The sequence below is a fragment of the Somniosus microcephalus genome, chromosome 20 (assembly GCF_052327205.1).
Source record: "Somniosus microcephalus isolate GS21.2 chromosome 20, FLI_Smic_1.0, whole genome shotgun sequence".
Lineage (NCBI taxonomy): Eukaryota > Metazoa > Chordata > Chondrichthyes > Squaliformes > Somniosidae > Somniosus > Somniosus microcephalus.
The window spans coordinates 44,525,750-44,544,688 of NC_141006.1; the positions used below are offsets into that span (position 1 = coordinate 44,525,750).

Here is an 18,939-nt window from a genome sequence, read left to right on the forward strand (position 1 = left end):
GTGCTAGTCTGAGCAGGGAGGTGGGGCAGTTGGAGTCCTATAGTTGGCCCCAACACAGCTTATAGGGAATGCAAGACGAGGCAGGGTTCTTACTCCCGATTGCTATACAATGATACCGCCCCTCCTCCAACCTGGTTCAGGGAGGACAGGTTCAGGCTCAGTTGTGACAGCACTTGTATTTCAACAACCTACCAACACCGACTGTTGAGCTCCTACATGAATAACAACCATCCGGAGGGTCAGAGAGGATGACCAAAATAACAACAGAAAATGCTGGAAATGCTCAGCAGGTCAGGCAGCATCTGGGGCGAGAGAAACAGAGTTCACGTTTCAGGTCGAAGACCCTTCATCAGACGAAAGGTCTTCGACCTGAAACGTTAACTCTGTTTCTCTCTCCACGGATGTTGCCTGGCCTGCTGAGTTTTTCCAGCGTTTTCTGTTGTTATTTCGGATTTGCAGCATCCGCAGTATTTTGCTATCATAGAGGATGCCAGTGGCCATGGAACCATACACTAGCAAAGAGTTAACACGTTCAGGAGAAGTAAGAAAAGTGACAAAAAAAACCTCCTGCTAAAATATCAGCCGGGCTCTTTGGTAGCATTCTCACCTCGAGTCAGAAGGTTGTGGATTCAAAGCCCATTACAGGCTTGAGTACTTAAACTAGGCTAACATTTCAATGTACATTGTTGAAGGTGCCACTAAAGAATGCCCTGTCTGCTCATTAGGTAGAAGTAAAAGATCCCAAACCACTAATATTAACAGAAAATGCTGGAAATACTCAGCAGGTCAGGCAGCATCTGGGGAGAGAGAGAAACAGAGTTAACGTTTCAGGTCGATGACCCTTCGTCAGAAAGGTTAACTCTGTTCCTCTCTCCACAGGTGCTGCCTGACCTGCTGAGTATTTCCAGAATTTTCTGTTTTTATTTCAGATTTCCAGCACCCGCAGTATTTTGCTTTTTTATCCTAAGCCACTAGTTGGGGAAAAGCAGCGAGTTCTCCTGGTGCCCTGGACAACATTCCTCCCTCCACCAACAGCACCAAAAAACAGATTTGTCTGGTCATTTATCACATTTGCTGTGTGCAAAATGGCTGCCACTTTGCCTACGTAACAACAGTGACATTTTTTTAAAATAAAAAGTAACGCAATGCCTGTGAAATAGTTTGAGATGTCCTGATGGTGTGAAAGACACAAAATAAATGCACCTTATTTCTTTAAAGCATATAAAAAGCCATGTCCCAGTTAGGTTTTAGGGAAAAACCCTTCACATCTGGTGAAGAATCAGGAAACAGTCAGACAGCTGTTGGTAAAACTGCCTTGAAGCATCAAACTGTGTCGTTTCAACGCCCAGAGTTGATGCTTTAAATGATTGCAGCCGCTGTCCAGTGTAGCATGAATGAGGTACACGGTTAGATTCGACAGCTCCATAAACATTGTTACTTGTACCCAAACATACAAGAGTCACCATTCAAAAAAAACCACTCGTATACACTTTCTAAAACATTTCATTTGGAAATCAGTTTTCTAAACAAGACTGACATTTATGGTTCGGTCCTTAAAGCTGCCACGTGTAATTTCTTTGTCAGTCCATAAAGCATCCATGAAAACTGCGTGCTATTACAGCTGCAAATCCAACAGCTCCGTGACATTTATAAGTCAATTCAGATCTAGCAGAGTGACAACAAAGCCCACGAGTGCGTACACACACACACAGCGCGGCAATAGTGGAGAAAGACCACAAGATACTTAGACGAGAAAGGACATCTGAATTCATCCACCCAGAACAACTCGACGCTGCCACTTCCCCCATTGCTACATCTCTTCATTTCTGGTTATTCCAGGCCTTTCACATCCACCCCTCAGCCCGTAAATCAACTGTTGATCACTCGGAGTAAAGAGCCTCCTCCTGACAGCAGTACCAAAAAGGTACCTTTTACAGGAAACTTTGGTTTATTCGGAGGTCGTATGTCCGGAAACCTCGATCCACCGGCAGAAATCAGGAGCCGTTTTGTTAGTTTTTTTTCTTCTCATGGCTTTTTTTTTCCCCAACAGTCAGGCTCTGCAAAGTCTCTCTGAAGCTGTTGCTAAGCTACAGAGACGCTGCCAAGGTACGGCCGACTGTTTAGAAGCTGTTGCTAAGCAACAGTGTTTGTTGCCAGATACGGAGCTGCAAATCTCCGTATGCTTCAACATTAACGCTGGTTTGTCCGGCAGTTTTGATAGATCGGCAACAGCTCGGTCCCGGATATCACGAAGTTTCCTGTTCTAGTTTGAACCTGGGTCACCTTGTCCTGCACCCACAGATTAATTTATTAGTGTCCCAGATTAACCTATACCATAGCATTTACTATCTTATCTGCAAGGTCACCTTTCGGGTGCCTTCTCTCCAGTCTTTCCCCAGAACTCAGGCCCGACAGCAGGCATCAACCAAGTGGCTCTTCTCAGCGCTGCTTCCAGTGCTCGAATGCCTCCCTGGTTTAACAAGCAGAACTGGACAAGTATTCAAGGTGTGGTCTGATCAGAACACTGTACACTTTGATCACAACTTCCTCTGACTTGCATTCTACTATTTTGGCTATTGTAGTTCAAGATTTTATTGGCTGTGTTGTTTGCTGCTCTGCATTGGTTTGATATACTGAGCGGCAAGTCTGCCAAGACATTCTAACACATGCAGCATGTAGAGTGCACTATGTAAACTATACACAGTGCATACGATGAAAGCAACAAATTGCAGACAATCTTTGGTACCCATGGACAACCCGAGTAATATTTCTCAAAAAGGTATTTCGTTGTATTTACAAAGAAGCGGGGTCTAATCTAAATGATTTCACCAATGCCTTGCGATTATCTGTTTGGTGGATTGCACAACACTCTTCCTGTTGGCCCAAGTGAGCAGAAAAACATCAGAAAACTGAAGAATGTGAAAAGGCCACTCAGCCCCTTCTAGTACCCCAACGCTGCCTTTACACCATCCAACTGCATTTTGAAAATAGCCGTTTTTGTCTCTACCATCTTGTCTGCCAGATTAGTTCAAACATTTATTAAATTGCTGCCCTCTGGTCATAAAACCACAGAAGAATGTATGTCACTTTCAAGTGTTTTATGTCGCTTGTTGCTGAAAGATACACCTACTAGGCTGACACTTCAGTGCAGTATTGAGGAAGTGCTGTCTTTCAGACGAAATGTTAAACCGAGGCACTGCCTGCCCTCTCAGATGAACATAAAGATCCCATGGCACTATTTGAAGAGCAGGGGATTCCTGGCCAACATTTATCCCTCAACCAATAGAACTTATAGAGAGTATTTGGTCATTGTTGATGGGACTTTGCTGTGCACAAATTGGGTGCCACATTTTCCTACATTACAAAAAAGTTACAACATTTCTAAAGTAATTCATTGGCTGTTTTGCAATTTGGGATGCCCGGAGGATGCGGTGTAGATGCACTCTCGCTTTCCTTTACTAATGCAATGAATATTGGATCACTGTACTCCTCTCACACGGATATTCAAACAGCCATTTGGCACAGATATACAAGACTGTATATTTTCCCAATACCTCACTTTTTGTGCACTATTTTCTACTTCTCAAAAGAAAAAGAAAGCAGCACTTCTCATCTCAGTGAAGGGCATCTCTGTGTTGATGCTAAAATTGGGAAAATCGTTTTCAGCATACATCATTTTTCATTTTAGAACCATTGAACCAGGAGGCTGCAGTTTGGCCATTTGTATTGGTGCCAGCTCATCACTGAAGCAATCCAAAGCCAATTCCACTGCACTCTCCCATCGCCCTGCACCTTCCCCGCTCCAGAACCTTGCCAAGGGAAGACTTGGGAGAGAGTGTGGCCAATAGGTCGCCATTATAAATTCCACATACCACCGTACATTTGGTGTAAATCATCCTCTGCAGCTACTTCAAAAACAGATCGATGGGCAGCGCACTCAATTCATGACTTCAGAGAAGCTTTATGATATCGCTGGAGAGGTGGTGCTACAGAAAATATCTCTGACAAGTAGTTTGGAACCTTAAACCTAAGTACAAAGAAGGCCTGGCAAGCAATAGTATACAGGTATCCCCTTTTACAATTACATGTGTGTGAATTGATACAATACTCTTTATATCAGGAAAAAAAAGTATCCCGAGCAGTGGCAATTGTCTATTAACGCCGCTGTACTCACACTGCCTTTTAGACAAAACATGCACAACCGCACTTGAAACCATTTCTTTCTTCTAAAAGTGTGCAGAATTTCTCTCAAGGAAGTCAGTGAATTTATCTAGGACCGTGCATGACAGGAAAGTCCCATGTTCAATCCATGCTCTGTGCCAAGTTAGGTGCACTACAATCGGCCTCAGTGCCCTGGCTAAGGGAAGCACTAGGTTCTTGCACCTGATCGTTATCCCGTGACCATTGCTGGAACCCGGGACTTCCCCGTCTTGCGTGCTGACCTTGGATGAGGCCAGGATTTGGTGCATGTGCGAGAGCCTGCGGACAGTCACACCAAAGCTCACACATGAATAATGGCCACAATAATGCCAATGTGTCCCTACCTGTGGAACCTTATTCAGAAAACAGAATAGGGATAAGCGGGTCATTTTCGAGTTGGCAGGCTGTAACTCGTGGGGTACCACAAGAATCAGTGCTTGGGCCTCAGCTATTCACAATCTATATCAATGATTCGGAGGAGGGGACCAAATGTAATACATCCAAGTTTGCTGATGATACAAAGCTGGGTGGGAATGTAAGTTGTGAGGAGGGTACAAAGAGGCTTCAAGGGGATATAGGTAGGCTAAGTGAGTGGGCAGGAACATGGCAATTTGAATATAATGTGGAGAAATGTGAAGTTATCCACTTTGGTAGGAAAAATAGAAAAGCAGAGTATTTTTTAAATGGTGAGAGGTTGAGAAATGTTGGTGTTCAGAGGGACCTGGGTGTCCTTGTACACGAATCACTGAAAGTTAACATGCAGGTACAGCAATTAGGAAAGCAAATGGTACGTTGGCCTTTATTACAAGAGGATTTGAGTATAAGAGTAAAGACATCTTACTGCACTTATATAGGGCCCTGGTGAGACCACACCTGGAGTATTGTGTACAGTTTTGATCTCCTTACCTAAGGAAGGATATACTTGTGTCATAGAGGGAGTGCAATGAAGGTTCACCCGACTGGTTCCTGGGATGGGGGGGGGGGGGGGGGGGGATTGTCCCATGAGGAGAGATTGAGTAGACTAGGCCTATATTCTCTGGAGTTTAGAAGAATGAGAGGTGATCTCATTGAAACATACAAAATTCTTACAGGACATGATAGGGTAGATGCAGGGAGGATGTTTCCCCTGGCTGGGGAGTCTAGAACCAGGGGTCACAGTCTCAGAATAAGGGGTCGGCCATTTAGGACTGAGATGATGAGAAATTTCTTCACTCAGAGGGTGGTGAATCTTTGGAATTCTCTACCCCAGAGGGCTGTGGAGGCTCAGTCGTTGAGTATATTCAAGACAGAGAGCGATAGATTTTTGGATATTAAGGAAATCGAGAGATATGGGGATAGTGCAGGAAAGTGGAGTTGAGGTCGAAGATCAGCCATGATCTTATTGAATGGCGGCGCAGGCTCGAGGAGCCAAATGGCCGACTCCTGCTCCTATTTATGTTCTTACTACAGTATCAATACCTTCAGAGAAAACTGGCAGAAGTGTTCTTCTTCCCAGGCGCTACACTATTCTCTAGAAAAATGCTCTTTTCCCATACCATAGTTAGTTATAGTCCATGGTAATGCACCCTTCTTCACTCCCTGGTTTGCCTTTCGCCTGATTTGGTGTGGCCAGGAAATCCCTATCCTGGAAATCGCATGTGTAAACTTGCATCATACCACACGCAACATGAGCAGCGTGCTACGAAGTTGATGGTGAAAGCAGACAAAACAGTTGGGTGTAGAATATGCTGCAAATCACAACATGCTCTTGCCATAGACTCAAATAAATACAAGAGTTGCTGTAATTAAAATTCATTTACTGGCACGCAGAAAATTGCGGTCTCTATTTAGTAAATTTTGTAATGCCAGGTGAACAATTCTCCCAGTCTGCTATTATTTGTTTATTATCCAAGTTGTAATTTCATACAGTTTTAAAATTGCACATTTTCCCCCATAAAGAGGTTGACCTCAGTGGCAACCGGGCAAAGCGAATAGGTATACAACATCGATTAACATCCACCAGTCGCTGAAGGTAAGCATGCAGGTGCAGCAGGCGGTTAAGAAGGCAAATGGTATGTTGGCCTTCGTAGCAAGAGGGTTTGAGTACAGGAACAAGGATGTCTTGTTACAGTTGTACAGGGCCTTGGTGAGACCACATCTTGAGTATTGTGTGCAGTTTTGGTCGCCTTACCGGAGGAAGGACGTTCTTGCCATGGAAGGAGTGCAGCGAAGATTCACCAGGCTGATACCTGGGATGGCAGGAATGACGTATGAGGAGAGATTGTGTCGATTGGGCTTATACTCACTGGAGTTTAGAAGATTGAGAGGGGATCTCATCGAAACCTATAAAATTCTGTCAGGCCTGGACAGACTAGATGCAGGAAGGATGTTTCTGATGGCCGGGGAGTCCAGAACCAGGGGTCATAGTCTTAGGACTGAAATGAGGAGGAATTTCTTCACCCAGAGTGGTGAACCTGTGGAATTCTCTGCCACAGAGGGCAGTGGAGGCCAGTTCATTAAATATATTCAAGAAAGAGTTGGATATATTTCTTACGGCTAAAGGGATCAAGGAATATGGGGAGAAGGCAGGGACAGGGTACTGAATTTAGATGATCAGCCATGATCTCATTGAATGGCGGAGCAGGCTCGAGGGGCCGAATGGCCTACTCCTGCTCCTATCTTCTATGTTTCTATGTTAAGACACCTTAGAGTCATAACCAAAAACAATGCTGAGCCAAAAAAGGGAAGATTACGAGTCGTGACCAAAAGCATACTCAAAGAGTTCGGTTATAAGGAGCATCATAGAGGAGGAGGAGAAGGAGGTGGAAAGGCAGAAGGGATTAGAGAAGGGATTCCAGAGTTTGGGGTCTGAATTTGAGGCATTAGGGGAACAGCAGCAACAGCGAGAACAGGGACAATAATCAAGTGGGATTTGATGTGGGCAAACTTCTGGATAAACTGAAGTTTCTGGAAGGTGCTGATGGGAGGCTGGCCAAAGGAGCACCCGAGTAACTGAGTATTTGAGGTAACAAAGGCATGGATGAGGGTTTCAGTGCAAGATGGGCATATGTTGGGATAGAGGGAGGCAATGTAATGGAGGTGGAAGTAGACAGTCTTTGGGATGGAGTGTGTATGGGGTCGGAAGGTCAGCTCGGAGGTTGAACAGGCCGCATTTGCAAAGTTAGCGGCGAGAGTATGGACTTTGTGAAGGTTGAAGATGATGCCTTTGGTCTTCCCAATGGTGGAAATTACAGCACAACCAGGGCTGAAGTAGTAATCCAGAGGTAGGACTAACAATTCAGAGAACGTTAGTTCAAACCAAGGCAGTTTGAGAATTTGAATTCAGTTATTCTCATCAGCAAAAGTGATGCTGTTGGATTGTCAGTAAAAACCCAACTGGTTTACTCGGGCCTTCTGGGGAAGGAAACCTGCCCTCCTTTCCTGGTCTGGGCCTACGTGTGACTCCAGTCCCACACCAATGCGCTTGACTCTTAACTGCCCTCTGAAGTGGCCTAACAAGCCACTCAGTTGTATCAAACTGCTACAAAGAATAAGCAGCACGTAGAAGAGGAAGAGGAGCTGGTCAAGGCTGGATCCTTGGGGAAGGGGGGCGGCCATTGTAGAGATGCTACAATCAGATAGGCAAGAGTGGAACCGTGAGGGCAGTGCCACCGGCCTGGACAACAGAGCAGAGGTGTTGGAGGAGGATGGTGTGATCGACAGCATCGAAGGAGGCAAAGGAATAATGCACCGCAGTCATGGAGACTTTCGTTTGGGTCATTGTAATGTTGTGCGAGAGATTCAAACAAACAAGAGAGCTGTGGGAGAGATGGGCACATATTTAGGAGATATCATGCTCAAGAACCTTGGATATATATTACAATAAATAAATTACATCTAATAGGTGCCCAGTAGGTTTTCTTCCCCCTATACACACACAGCTTCCAGTGTGAATAGAGATCAGTTCTTCGGTTAAATCTGGGTATATTTCACGAGTTCTATTGAAAGATGTCATTTTGATAATAATTGACAATTTTAAAAAACTACAATTGGCAAGGCTTTCCAGATTCCTGTGGGTAAACGCACTGTGCAATGTAGCAGAGCCAAGGAAGACTTGAGGGCCGATCCTAGGTCTATGCAGTTACATTCCTTATTATATTACAGCTCCCATTTTGATTCTAGCCACGGGCAGCTGAGGCACGTCAGGGAAGCTCTGTGGCCAGAATGATAAAGTTGTGAACATATAGCGGTTTCAGTGTCACAGGATAAACAGCAAGCATAAAACAGGTCAGTAATGATCAACCAGAACGGCGGTGAAGGTCCGACTTTTGGCCTCCATATCCCCAGGCTGCAGGGCTGGAGAAACGGGAGCTAACCTACTCCTGATCGCTGGCTAGCAACACCTGCTGGAAGTGTGGGCATCTGGTGAGGACAGGAGCTGTCTCGGTCAAACAGCTTGCTGTCTAAGCTGGCACATGAAGAATGACCAACTGTGTGAGCAACTGAAGGGTGCCTGTTGCTCATGGAAATACACCCAAGCAAGAGTAATCTTCAAAAGAGTAAGGAAAGGGAGAAAAAGTCACTGCAAAAAAATGATCGAACTTTATTCATTTCAAAATGTTTCTATTTTATTGGGATAAAATTGTCTTCGTTATTTGCCTGACTACTCTTTCGTGGGAACGGTAGCACGGTGGTTATGTTACAGGACTAATAATCCAGAGGCCTGGACGAATGATCCGGAGACATGAGTTCATAATCTCACCATGGCAGCTGGGGAATTTAAATTCCGTTAATTAAATAAATCTGGAATAAAAAGCTAGTGTCAGTAATGGTGACCATGAAACTATCAGATTGACATAAAAACCCATCTGGTTCACTAATATCCTTCAGGGAAGGAAATCTGCCGCCCTTACCCGGTCTGGCCTATATGTGACTCCAGACCCACAGCAATGTGGTTGACTGCCCTCTGAAATGGCCTGGCAAGCCACTCAGTTGTAACAAACCGCTACGAGAAACACGAAGAATAATAAAATCGGACAAACCACCTGGCATCGAACAAGGCACCGGCTTTGGACACGACAACGGCACACCCAGCCCAGTCGACCTTGCAAAGTCCTCCTCACTAACATCTGGAGACTTGAGCCAAAATTGGGAGAGCTGTCCCGCAGACTAGTCAAGCAACAGCCTGACACAGTCATACTCACAGAATCATACCTTTCAGCCAATGTCCCAAACTCCTCCATCACCATCCCTGGGTATGTCCTGTCCCACCGGCAGGACACACCCACCATAGGTGGCGGCACAGTGGTATACAGTCGGGAGGGAGTGGCCCTGGGGATCCTCAACATTGACTCCGGACCCCATGAAGTCTCATGGCTTCAGGTAAAGCATAGGCAAGGAAACCTCCTGCTGATTACCACTTACCGCCCTCCCTCAGCTGATCAATCCGTGCTCCTCCATGTTGAACACCACTTGGAAGAAGCACTGAGGATAGCAAGGGCACAGAATGTACTCTGGGTGGGGACTTCAATGTCCATCACCAAGAGTGGCTTGGTAGCACCACTACTGACCGAGCCCTGAAGGACATAGCTGCCAGACTGGGTCTGCAGCAGGTGGTGAGAAAACCAACATGAAGGAAAAACATACTTGGCCTCGTCCTCACCAATCTACCTGTCGCAGGTGCATCTGTACATGACGGCATTGGTAGCAGTGGCCACGAAGTCCCGTCTTCACACTAAGGACACCCTCCATCGTGTTGTGTGGCACAATCACCATGCTAACTGGGATAGATTTAGAACAGATCGAGCAGCTCAAAACTGGGCATCCATGAGGCACTGTGGGCCATCAGCAGCAGCAGAATTGTATTCCACTAAAATCTGTAACCTCATGGCCCGGCATATCCCTCACTACCATTACCATCAAGCCAGGGGACCAACCCTGGTTCAATTAGGAGTGCAGAAAAGCATGCCAGGAGCAGCACCAGGCAAACCTGCAACACAGGACTACGTGCATGCTAAACAGCAGAGCAGCATGCTATAGACAGAGCTAAGCGATCCCACAATCAACGGATCAGATCAAAGCTCTGCAGTCCTGCTTCATCCAGTCATGAATGGTGGTGGACAATTAAACAACTAACGAGAGAAGGAGGCTTTATGAGCATCCCCATCCTCAATGATGGTGGAGCCCAGAACGTCTGTGCAAAAGACAAGGCTGAAGCATTTGCAACCATCTTCAGCCAGAAGTGCCGAGTGGAGGATCCATCTCCACCTCCTTCCGAGGTCCCCATCATCACAGAAGCCAGTCTTCAGCCAATTCGATTCACTCCACATGATATCAAGAAGTGGCTGAGCGCACTGGATACAGCAAAGGCCGTGGGCCCCAACAACATCCCGGCTGTCGTGCTGAAGACTTGTGCTCCAGAACTAGCCACACCTCTAGCCAAGCTGTTCTAGTACAGCTACAACACTGGCATCTACCCGACAATGCGGAACACTGCCCAGGTATGTCCTGTCCACAAAAAGGATAAATCCAATCCAGCCAATTACCGCCCCATCAGTCTACTCTCAATCATCAGCAAAGTGACAGAAGGTGTCGTCAACAGTGCTATCAAGTGGCACTTACTCACCAATAACCTGCTCACTGGTGCTCAGTTCCAGACCTCATTACAGCCTTGGCCCAAATATGGACAAAAGAGCTGAATTCCAGAGGTGAGGTGAGAGTGACTGCCCTTGACATCAAGGCAGCAATTGACCGAGTGTGGCATCAAGGAGCCCTAGTAAAATTGAAGTCAATGGGAATCAGGGGGAAAACTCTCCACTGGCTGGAGTCATACCTAGCACAAAGGAAGATGGTTGTGGTTGTTGGAGGTCAATCGTCTCAGCCACAGCAGTTCCTCAGAACAGTGTCGTAGGCCCAACCATCTTCAGCTGTTTCATCAATGACCTTCCCTCTATCATAAGGTCAGAAGTGGGGATGTTCACTGATGTGTTCAGTTCCATTCGCAACTCCTCAGATAATGAAGCAGTCCATGCCCGCATGCAGCAAGACCTGGACAACATTCAGGCTTGGGCTGTTAAGTGGCAAGTAACATTCCCGTCAAGTGCCAGGCAATGACTATCTCCAACAAGCGAGATTCTAACCACCTCCCCATGACATTCAATGGCATTACCATTGCCAAATCGCCCCCAATCAACATCCTGGGGGTCACTACTGACCAGAAACTTAACTGGACCAGCCACATAAATACTGCAGCAACAAGAGCGGGTCAGAGGCTGGGTATTCCGTGGCGAGTGTCTCACCTCCTGACTCCCCAAAGCCTTACCACCATCTACAAGGCACAAGTAAGGAGTGTGATGGAATACTCTCCACTTGCCTGGATGAGTGCAGCTCCAACAACATTCAAGAAGCTCGACACCATCTAGGACAAAGCAGCTCGCTTAATTGGCACCCCATCCACCACCTTAAACATTCACTCCCTCCACCACCAGTGTACTGTGGCTGCAGTGTGTACCATCTACAAGATGCACTGCAGCAACTCGCCAAGGCTTCTTCGACAGCACCTCCTAAACCCGCGACCTCTACCACTTAGAAGGACAAGGGCAGCAGGCGCATGGGAATACCATCACCTCCAAGTTCCCCTCCCAGTCACACGCCATCCTGACTTAGAAGTATATCGCCGATCCTTCATCGTCGCTGGGTCAAAATCCTGGAACTCCCTCCCTAACAGCAGTGTGCGAGTACCTTCACCACACGGACTGCAGCGGTTCAAGGCGGCGGCTCACCACCACCTCAATAAATGCTGGCCTTGCCAGCGACGCCCACATCCCGGAACGAATAAATAAAAAGGATCTTAAAGTACACATTAAAAACCTTGCTGGACTGCATACAGTCCATCTTTACCCATGAAATCCTAGAGATTTTAGAAAATCTAGAAAGAATTTCTCGGCCACTGAGAATTGCAGCAGAAACTTTGAATTCATCAATGCTGATTTAGACAGGTCACGCTGAACTTGCGTACAGTAGGGGCAGTCATTTTAGATGAGCAAAATTTATGAAAAATTAGACAAGGGAGCTTAACAGGACACGACTAGTTCTCTGGGATCTCAAGTTATTAAATGGCAAAGTTCCAACACGTATTATCTTATAGACGTGCTATTTGATTAGATACCATGTTTTAAGCATCCATCTAATATTCACACCCAGATTTTTTGTAGAAAAAGAGGGAGTTTAGGGTCCACTGAAAATGAAACCTATTCCAATGGCAAATACACTATTCACAAAAAAAGGACAAATGGTGAATTTCAACTTTTACAAATGGTTGGGTCTGAGTGAGTGATTCAAGAAGTATTGAAACCAGCCGGATTTGAGAAAACATTCTAGTTTACAAACTAAAAGAGGGTTCCAATAAAAAAAAACTATAGTGAAACATTTTATGCTTCACAGACTGAAGGCATTTAGCATTCATTCTAAGGGGTAATTAAAGTTTACATTCATCCTTGGCAGACACATCAAGCTGCTTTCGATATAGATTCATCAACTCAGTGGTTTAAGTTTCAAAGTAAGATTTGGGGAGAACAACAATGCCAAATGAGGCAATTCCCGTAACCTTCCCACTAATTAATTGGAGGATCTGCATAAGAATCGCTGCTTAAATTCTTCCAATGAAAGTTGATTTATTTTTGTGACTATGTGCGTAAAGTTCAAAAAGCAAAAAACTGCAGATGCTGAAAATCTGAAACAGAAATAGAAACTGCTAGAGACACTCGGCAGGTCAGGCAGAAAGAAAGTTCAGTTCAGTGCAATCCTCCGTATACATAAAATATGTTTCCACTCTTATAGTGTCAGTGGGTAGCACCCTTACCTGAGTCAGAAGGTTGTGGGTTCAAGTCCCACTCCAGAGACTTGAGCACAAAAATTTAGGCTGACACTCCAAGGCAGAACTGAGGGAGTGCTGCACTGTCGGAGGTGCCGTCTTTCGGATGAGATGTCAAACCGTCTGCTCTCTCAGGTGGACGTAAAAGATCCCATGGCACTATTTTGAAGAGGAGCTGGGGGAGTTCCCCCCGGCATCCTAGCCAATGTTTACCCCTCAATCAACGTCACTAAAAAAATCGAGTCATTATCACGTTGCTGTTTGTGGGAGCTTGCTGTGTGCAGATTGGCTGCCGCGTTTCCTACACTACAACAGTGATGTGCTTCATTGGCTGTAAAGCGCTTTGGGACGTCCTGAGGTTGTGAAAGGTGCTATATAAATGTAAGCCTTTCTTTTTCTGTTTTTCTTCTCTCGTCAACATCAAGCACTGTCAAGTCAAGATCATCAAGATACAGGTCCAGCTGCTCTGTCCCGACACTGAGCCTTAACCAAACCTCATAACAACCACCAATGGAGCATTGCCAGTTGCGGCACCATACATCCCTGTGGGCATCAATGAAAGACTATTTCTTAATAAATTATGGATGTTTTTGTGCTGTGGGCTTGCATGAAGTAGGATTTGAGGCAAAACAATTCAAACCCATTTCAATTAGGGCTGCTGCAGTCTGCAAATAGACTGCGTTTGCACTAATGGTGTACACATGTTCCAGTTCGTGGGACTCATTAGAATTACACTGAAGTAAACTCATGTCTCCTCAAAAGTAGGTTTTATAGCCAACTTCAGATGGGTGGTAAATTCAACTAATAAAAAAGTTACAGATCCACATGATCAGTTAACAATTTTTACAGAAGACTGAACATTTGCATTTACTGCAGAAAGTACAAAAGACAGAAAAATGCACAAACTTGCATTTAGATGTCGTGTCTTTTACATCCTCAGGACATGCCAAAGCATTTCACCAGCCAATTCAGAGAGTCAGAATAGTACAGCACAGAAGGAGGCCATTCGGCCCACTGAATCTGCGCCGGATCTTTCGAAGAGCAATTCAATTATTCCCACTCCTCCGATCTTTCCCTTTCGGATGAGAAGTTAAACCGAGGCCCCTTCTGCTCTCTCTCTCTCTCTCTCTCTCTCTCTCTCTCTCTCTCTCGAGTGGACGTAAAAGATCCCATGGCACTGTTGTGAAGAAGAGCAGGGGAGTTATCCCCGGTGTCCTGGCCAATATTTATCCCTCAATCAGCATCACTAAAACAGACTATCTGGTCATTATCACATTGCTGTTTGTGGGATCCTGCTGTGTGCAAATTGGCTGCTGCATTTCCTACAACAGTGACTCCACTTCAAATAGTACTTCATTGGCTGTAAAGCGTTTTGGGAGGTCGTGAAAGGCGCTACAGAAATGCAAGTCTTTCTTTCTTGTATCCCTGCAATTTTTTTTTCCTTCAAGTATTTATCCAATTCCATTTTGAAGGCTACTATTGAATCTGTATCCACCGCCCTGTCAGGCAGCGCATTCCAAATCCTAACCACTCGTTGTATAAAAAAGTTTTTCCTCCTGTCGCCTCTGGTTCTTCTGCCAATCACCTTAAATCTCTGCCCTCTGGTTATCGACCCTTCAGCCATTGGAAACAGTTTCTCTTTATTTACTGTAAATCCTTCATGATTTTGAACACCTCTTTCAAATCTCCTCTTAGCCTTCTCTGCTCTGAGGAGAACCACCTCAGTTTCTCCAGTCTATCCATGTAACTGTAATCCCTCATCCCTGGAACCACTCTAGTAAATCTCATCTGTACCCTCTCCAAAGCCTTCACGTCCTTCCTAAAGTGTGGTGCCCAGAATTGGACACAATACTCCAGCTGTGGTCGAACTAGTGAATTAAAAACTTTTGACGTTTAGTCACAGTTGTAACAGTTACAATTTGTGCATTAAGAGCAATCAGATATATGACCAAATAATCTGTTTTGGTGGTGTTGGTTGAGGGATGTTGGCCAAGATACCAGAAGAACTCACCTGCTTCTCTTCAAATCATGCCACAGGATCTTTTATGTCTTCCTGAGAGAGCAGACATAGCTTCAATTTAACGTCTCATCCGAAAGACAGCACTTTTGACGGTGCAGCACTCCTTCAGTACTGCACCAAAGTGTCAGCCTGGATTACGCGCTCTGAAGTGGGGCTGAACCCACAACCTTCTGACACAGATGCAAAAGTACTACTCCTGAGCTAAGGACGTCCCAAAGCACTTCACAGCTAATGACGTGTAGTCACTGTTGCTATCTAGGCAAACACAGCAGCCAATTTGCACACATTAAGGTCCCACAAACAGCAATGGGGTTAGTCTGTTTTGGTGGTACTGTTTGAGGGACAAATGTTAGCCAGGACATGATGTAAAGCAGGAAAATTCAATAAAGTATTTGTACATCTGCTTGACATGAAATACTCATCAGTACCTTGTACCTACAGGGTAACTGTTCATTATCCATACTCATACAATCACAAGATAAATACACATAAGAAAGGCACTCTTCCTCTCTCCCGCCACCCAATTAGAACAGTTATCTGACTCTAAATGACCAAGATATTTGCATCCACTACCCTACCCAAAAAGTAGTGTTCACTTATCTTTGAAAGAAATTCTTCCAGACACAAGTCCATTTTTCACCAGATCTCTGCCTAACCATGAAGTAGTACTATAGATTTAGGTTTTCTCTATTGTTTAACATATGTACTTCCACAAAGGATCCCTTTTCAGTCACTTTCTTTCAAGGCTAAAGCATCCCAGTTCCTCTAGTCTTACCCATACCAGAACCCTCCGATACTGGGGACCAACGTCTTGGCTCTTCTCTGCGTCAACCTTAAGGGCTTGAATATCTCCATTTGCTGTGACCAAAACTAGTCACAGCCCTCAACATACAGCCTGACCAGAGTGCCATATATACAGTGTCATCCTGTGTCTTGTAGCAATATAGAACATATATGTTGTTTCGGTTTGACTCCAGCTTAGTCCAAGGTTCATATCCTGCATTATATTGCACTGTACGTTATTTTTTCCACATGGCAACTTTTTCAATTACTGAATATAAAAAAGGCAGGAGCTTGGTGGAATGTAGTGTGCAAAAACTCCCAGGAGCAATTTCTCCCATCAAATTTCGCCCCAGCAGTGATACATCAGCTGGAGCTCAGCGCAAAGTTTGAACCTGAGCCGATTCTGGGGGCTCTATTCCAGCCAGGTGGGGTTTTTCTCCCCCCGACACACACACACTCCTGCATTGGGCTCAGCGAGCGCTGCTCTCGCAGCTTGCAGCGCTGCTGCCTCACTGCGCATGTCCTGCCCCACAGACCCTCACCCGGAGCCTCTCAGCTCAGCTCCGGCGACGGGCTGAGGGGTATAGATCAAACTAAAAACGGTCAATTCCCCATCCCTGGCGGCTTACCTGCTGCCGCGGGCCCCGCTTCCATCCCATAGACCGCGTGAGAGCGCGGATTTTCTCCCCCGGAGTTAAAAGGCTCAAGTCGCGCGTCCTCCCCGCGGAGCGACTCGGCTCCACAACACACAGTGGCACTGCGCATGCGCCACCCGGGCAGACGGTTCGGCCGCCAGCGCGCACGCGCCGTGCCAGGACCGCCTCCAGGCAGCCCAGCGCTCCCCAATGCGCATGTGCGAAACGGCGCGCCGCCTCTCCTCTCTCCCCCAAGCGATGTTCCGTGACGACATTACGGATCCGGAGTCAGCAATCAAAGAAAGAATCAAAGAAACCGGGCAGCAGCGCCGCATGGTGGCCACTGCAGAAACTGCAGTGACTGGCTGACGCTGCAGGAGCGCGGTGGACTCCTTCAACTAAAACAAAAGCAAGAGACAGAGTTTTGACGAAGGGTCATCGCCCTGAAACATTAAGTCTGTTTCTCTCTCTACAGATGCTGCCAATGAGTTGGAGGCAGGGCAGGACTTAAAGCAGTCTCTTTCACAGCAAGCGGAGTCTGTTTAAACAGCGCACAAGAGTCATTTAAACAAAGTATCTACACACTACAACAAACAGAACTCACGACCGAAACTACAGCAAAGTCTCCAGCTAAAAGCAGGATTATTTCTCCAGCAAAATGCTGAGTGGAGGATAGTTACATAATACAAATTATGTGCATAAAATCAATCCCAGTCACGGCTGGAGGAGATTGACAGAGGAATTACCCAATTGTTGGATCCGTGATTCAGAGGATATGCTGTTATTAAATAATCACACGGATGCTGTACATCAACAATAAACAGGTCTTTAGTGGAGGAGGGTAGTCTCAAAACTGGGGGTACAGAGGCATGCGCAAAGCTTATATACCGGTGTGGTCACTGCCGGTACTACAGTATACAGGAGCTGTAAACTTAAAGGCACATACACTACAATTCCTCCCCTTTTAGATTAGTAATACCCCTAATATTCAAATAACAATTAACATTTCAACATGTACATTAAACAACAAAAGTCCATTTATAGATTCAGTCTTGGCGGCTTCCTGACCCTTTCGGGATAGCGCCTTTCCGGAGGTTCTTGTTCTTGGTGCAGAGGCGATTCTGACCCCTTTTCATCGGGTAGTTCATCGGGTTCCACTGCTACTGGGTCTGAAGTAGATGCTACAGGTATGTCGGGTTCATCCCCAGGTACTCGAGACATGGGGTTGACGCGTTCCTGTGACGCTAAGATCTGATCGACGTGGCGTCTCACAATGTTCTCCCCGACATCCACTGTGTACATTAATGGCCCCTGCCTTGTACATATCGTTCCGGGTTGCCATTTCTCTGTTCGATAGTCACGGGCCAAGACTGGTTGCCCTACATTGAAGCTCCTTGTCGGCTTCTCATTGATGTGCTGGAATTGTTTGTCCTCAACATTTCTTCGCACATTTGGTCTGAGCAAGTCCAGACGAGATCTCAACCTTCGGTTAAAGAACATCATGGCCGGGGTCTGGTCGGTAACTGCATGTGTCGCGTTTCGGTAGGCTAATAAGAAATTGTCCATCTTATGCTGTACTGGAATTTCATCGTCGCACATGGCCTTTATCGCCTTCTTAAAGGTTTGTACGAAACTCTCAGCCAATCCATTTGTGGCTGGATGATACGGGGCGGATGTGTAATGCCTTACCCCATTCATTCTCATAAATTTTTGAAACTCGTCGGACACAAACTGTGGTCCATTATCAGAGCAAATCTGCTCTGGCAAACCATTTCTGGCAAATATGGTCCGTAGGACTGCAATCGTTTTCTCTGTAGTGGTTGAAGACATTTTTATCACCTCAGGCCACTTTGAATGAGCATCCACTGCTATTAAGAACATCGAGTCCATGAATGGACCAGCAAAATCAATATGCACCCATTGCCATAGAGAGGAGGGCCACTCCCATGGGTGTAGAGGGGCATGTGGTGGTGCATTTTGGACCTTCTGGCATCCTAAGCAGCTCTTGGTTAGGTCTTCGATTTGTTGATCGATTCCCAGCCACCACACAAGCCCTAGCAAGGCTTTTCATTTTCACTCCCCCCAGATGACCTTCATGTAGCTCATTTAGCACTCTTTCCCTTAACTTGGGTGGAATCACCACTTTGGATCCACACATCACTGTCCCCTGGCATACTGACAGCTGTTCTCCTCTGGATGAGAATGCTGGCAACAGTGAGTCGCCATGTGTTGGCCATCCCTTCACCGTCAATTCATATACCCGCGACAGCGTCGGATCATTTCGGGTCTCCTCTATATCTGCGTTTGTTACTGGCAATCATTCAATTATTGACGAATAAAATATCTCGATAGGGTCCACTGCTGGTGCTTCCTCCATAGTAGGCAGTGGCAGGCGCGATAGCCCATCAGCATTCCCATGCTGTTTCGTGCCTTTATATTCTATTTCATAT

At 45.9% G+C, this 18,939-nt stretch overlaps 1 protein-coding gene across 1 annotated transcript in view; it reads right to left on the reverse strand.

The window, feature by feature from the left end:
* LOC147103183 (protein argonaute-1) overlaps positions 1 to 16,611 on the reverse strand; it is a 119,431-nt gene extending 102,820 nt beyond the window's left edge. The window contains exon 1 of the mRNA XM_085962569.1: positions 16,484 to 16,611. Within this exon, the coding sequence (XP_085818695.1) occupies positions 16,484 to 16,508 (25 nt within the window). The 5' untranslated portion in view covers positions 16,509 to 16,611. The remainder of the gene's footprint in view (positions 1 to 16,483) is intronic.
* Between the last annotated feature and the right edge of the window lie 2,328 nt (positions 16,612 to 18,939).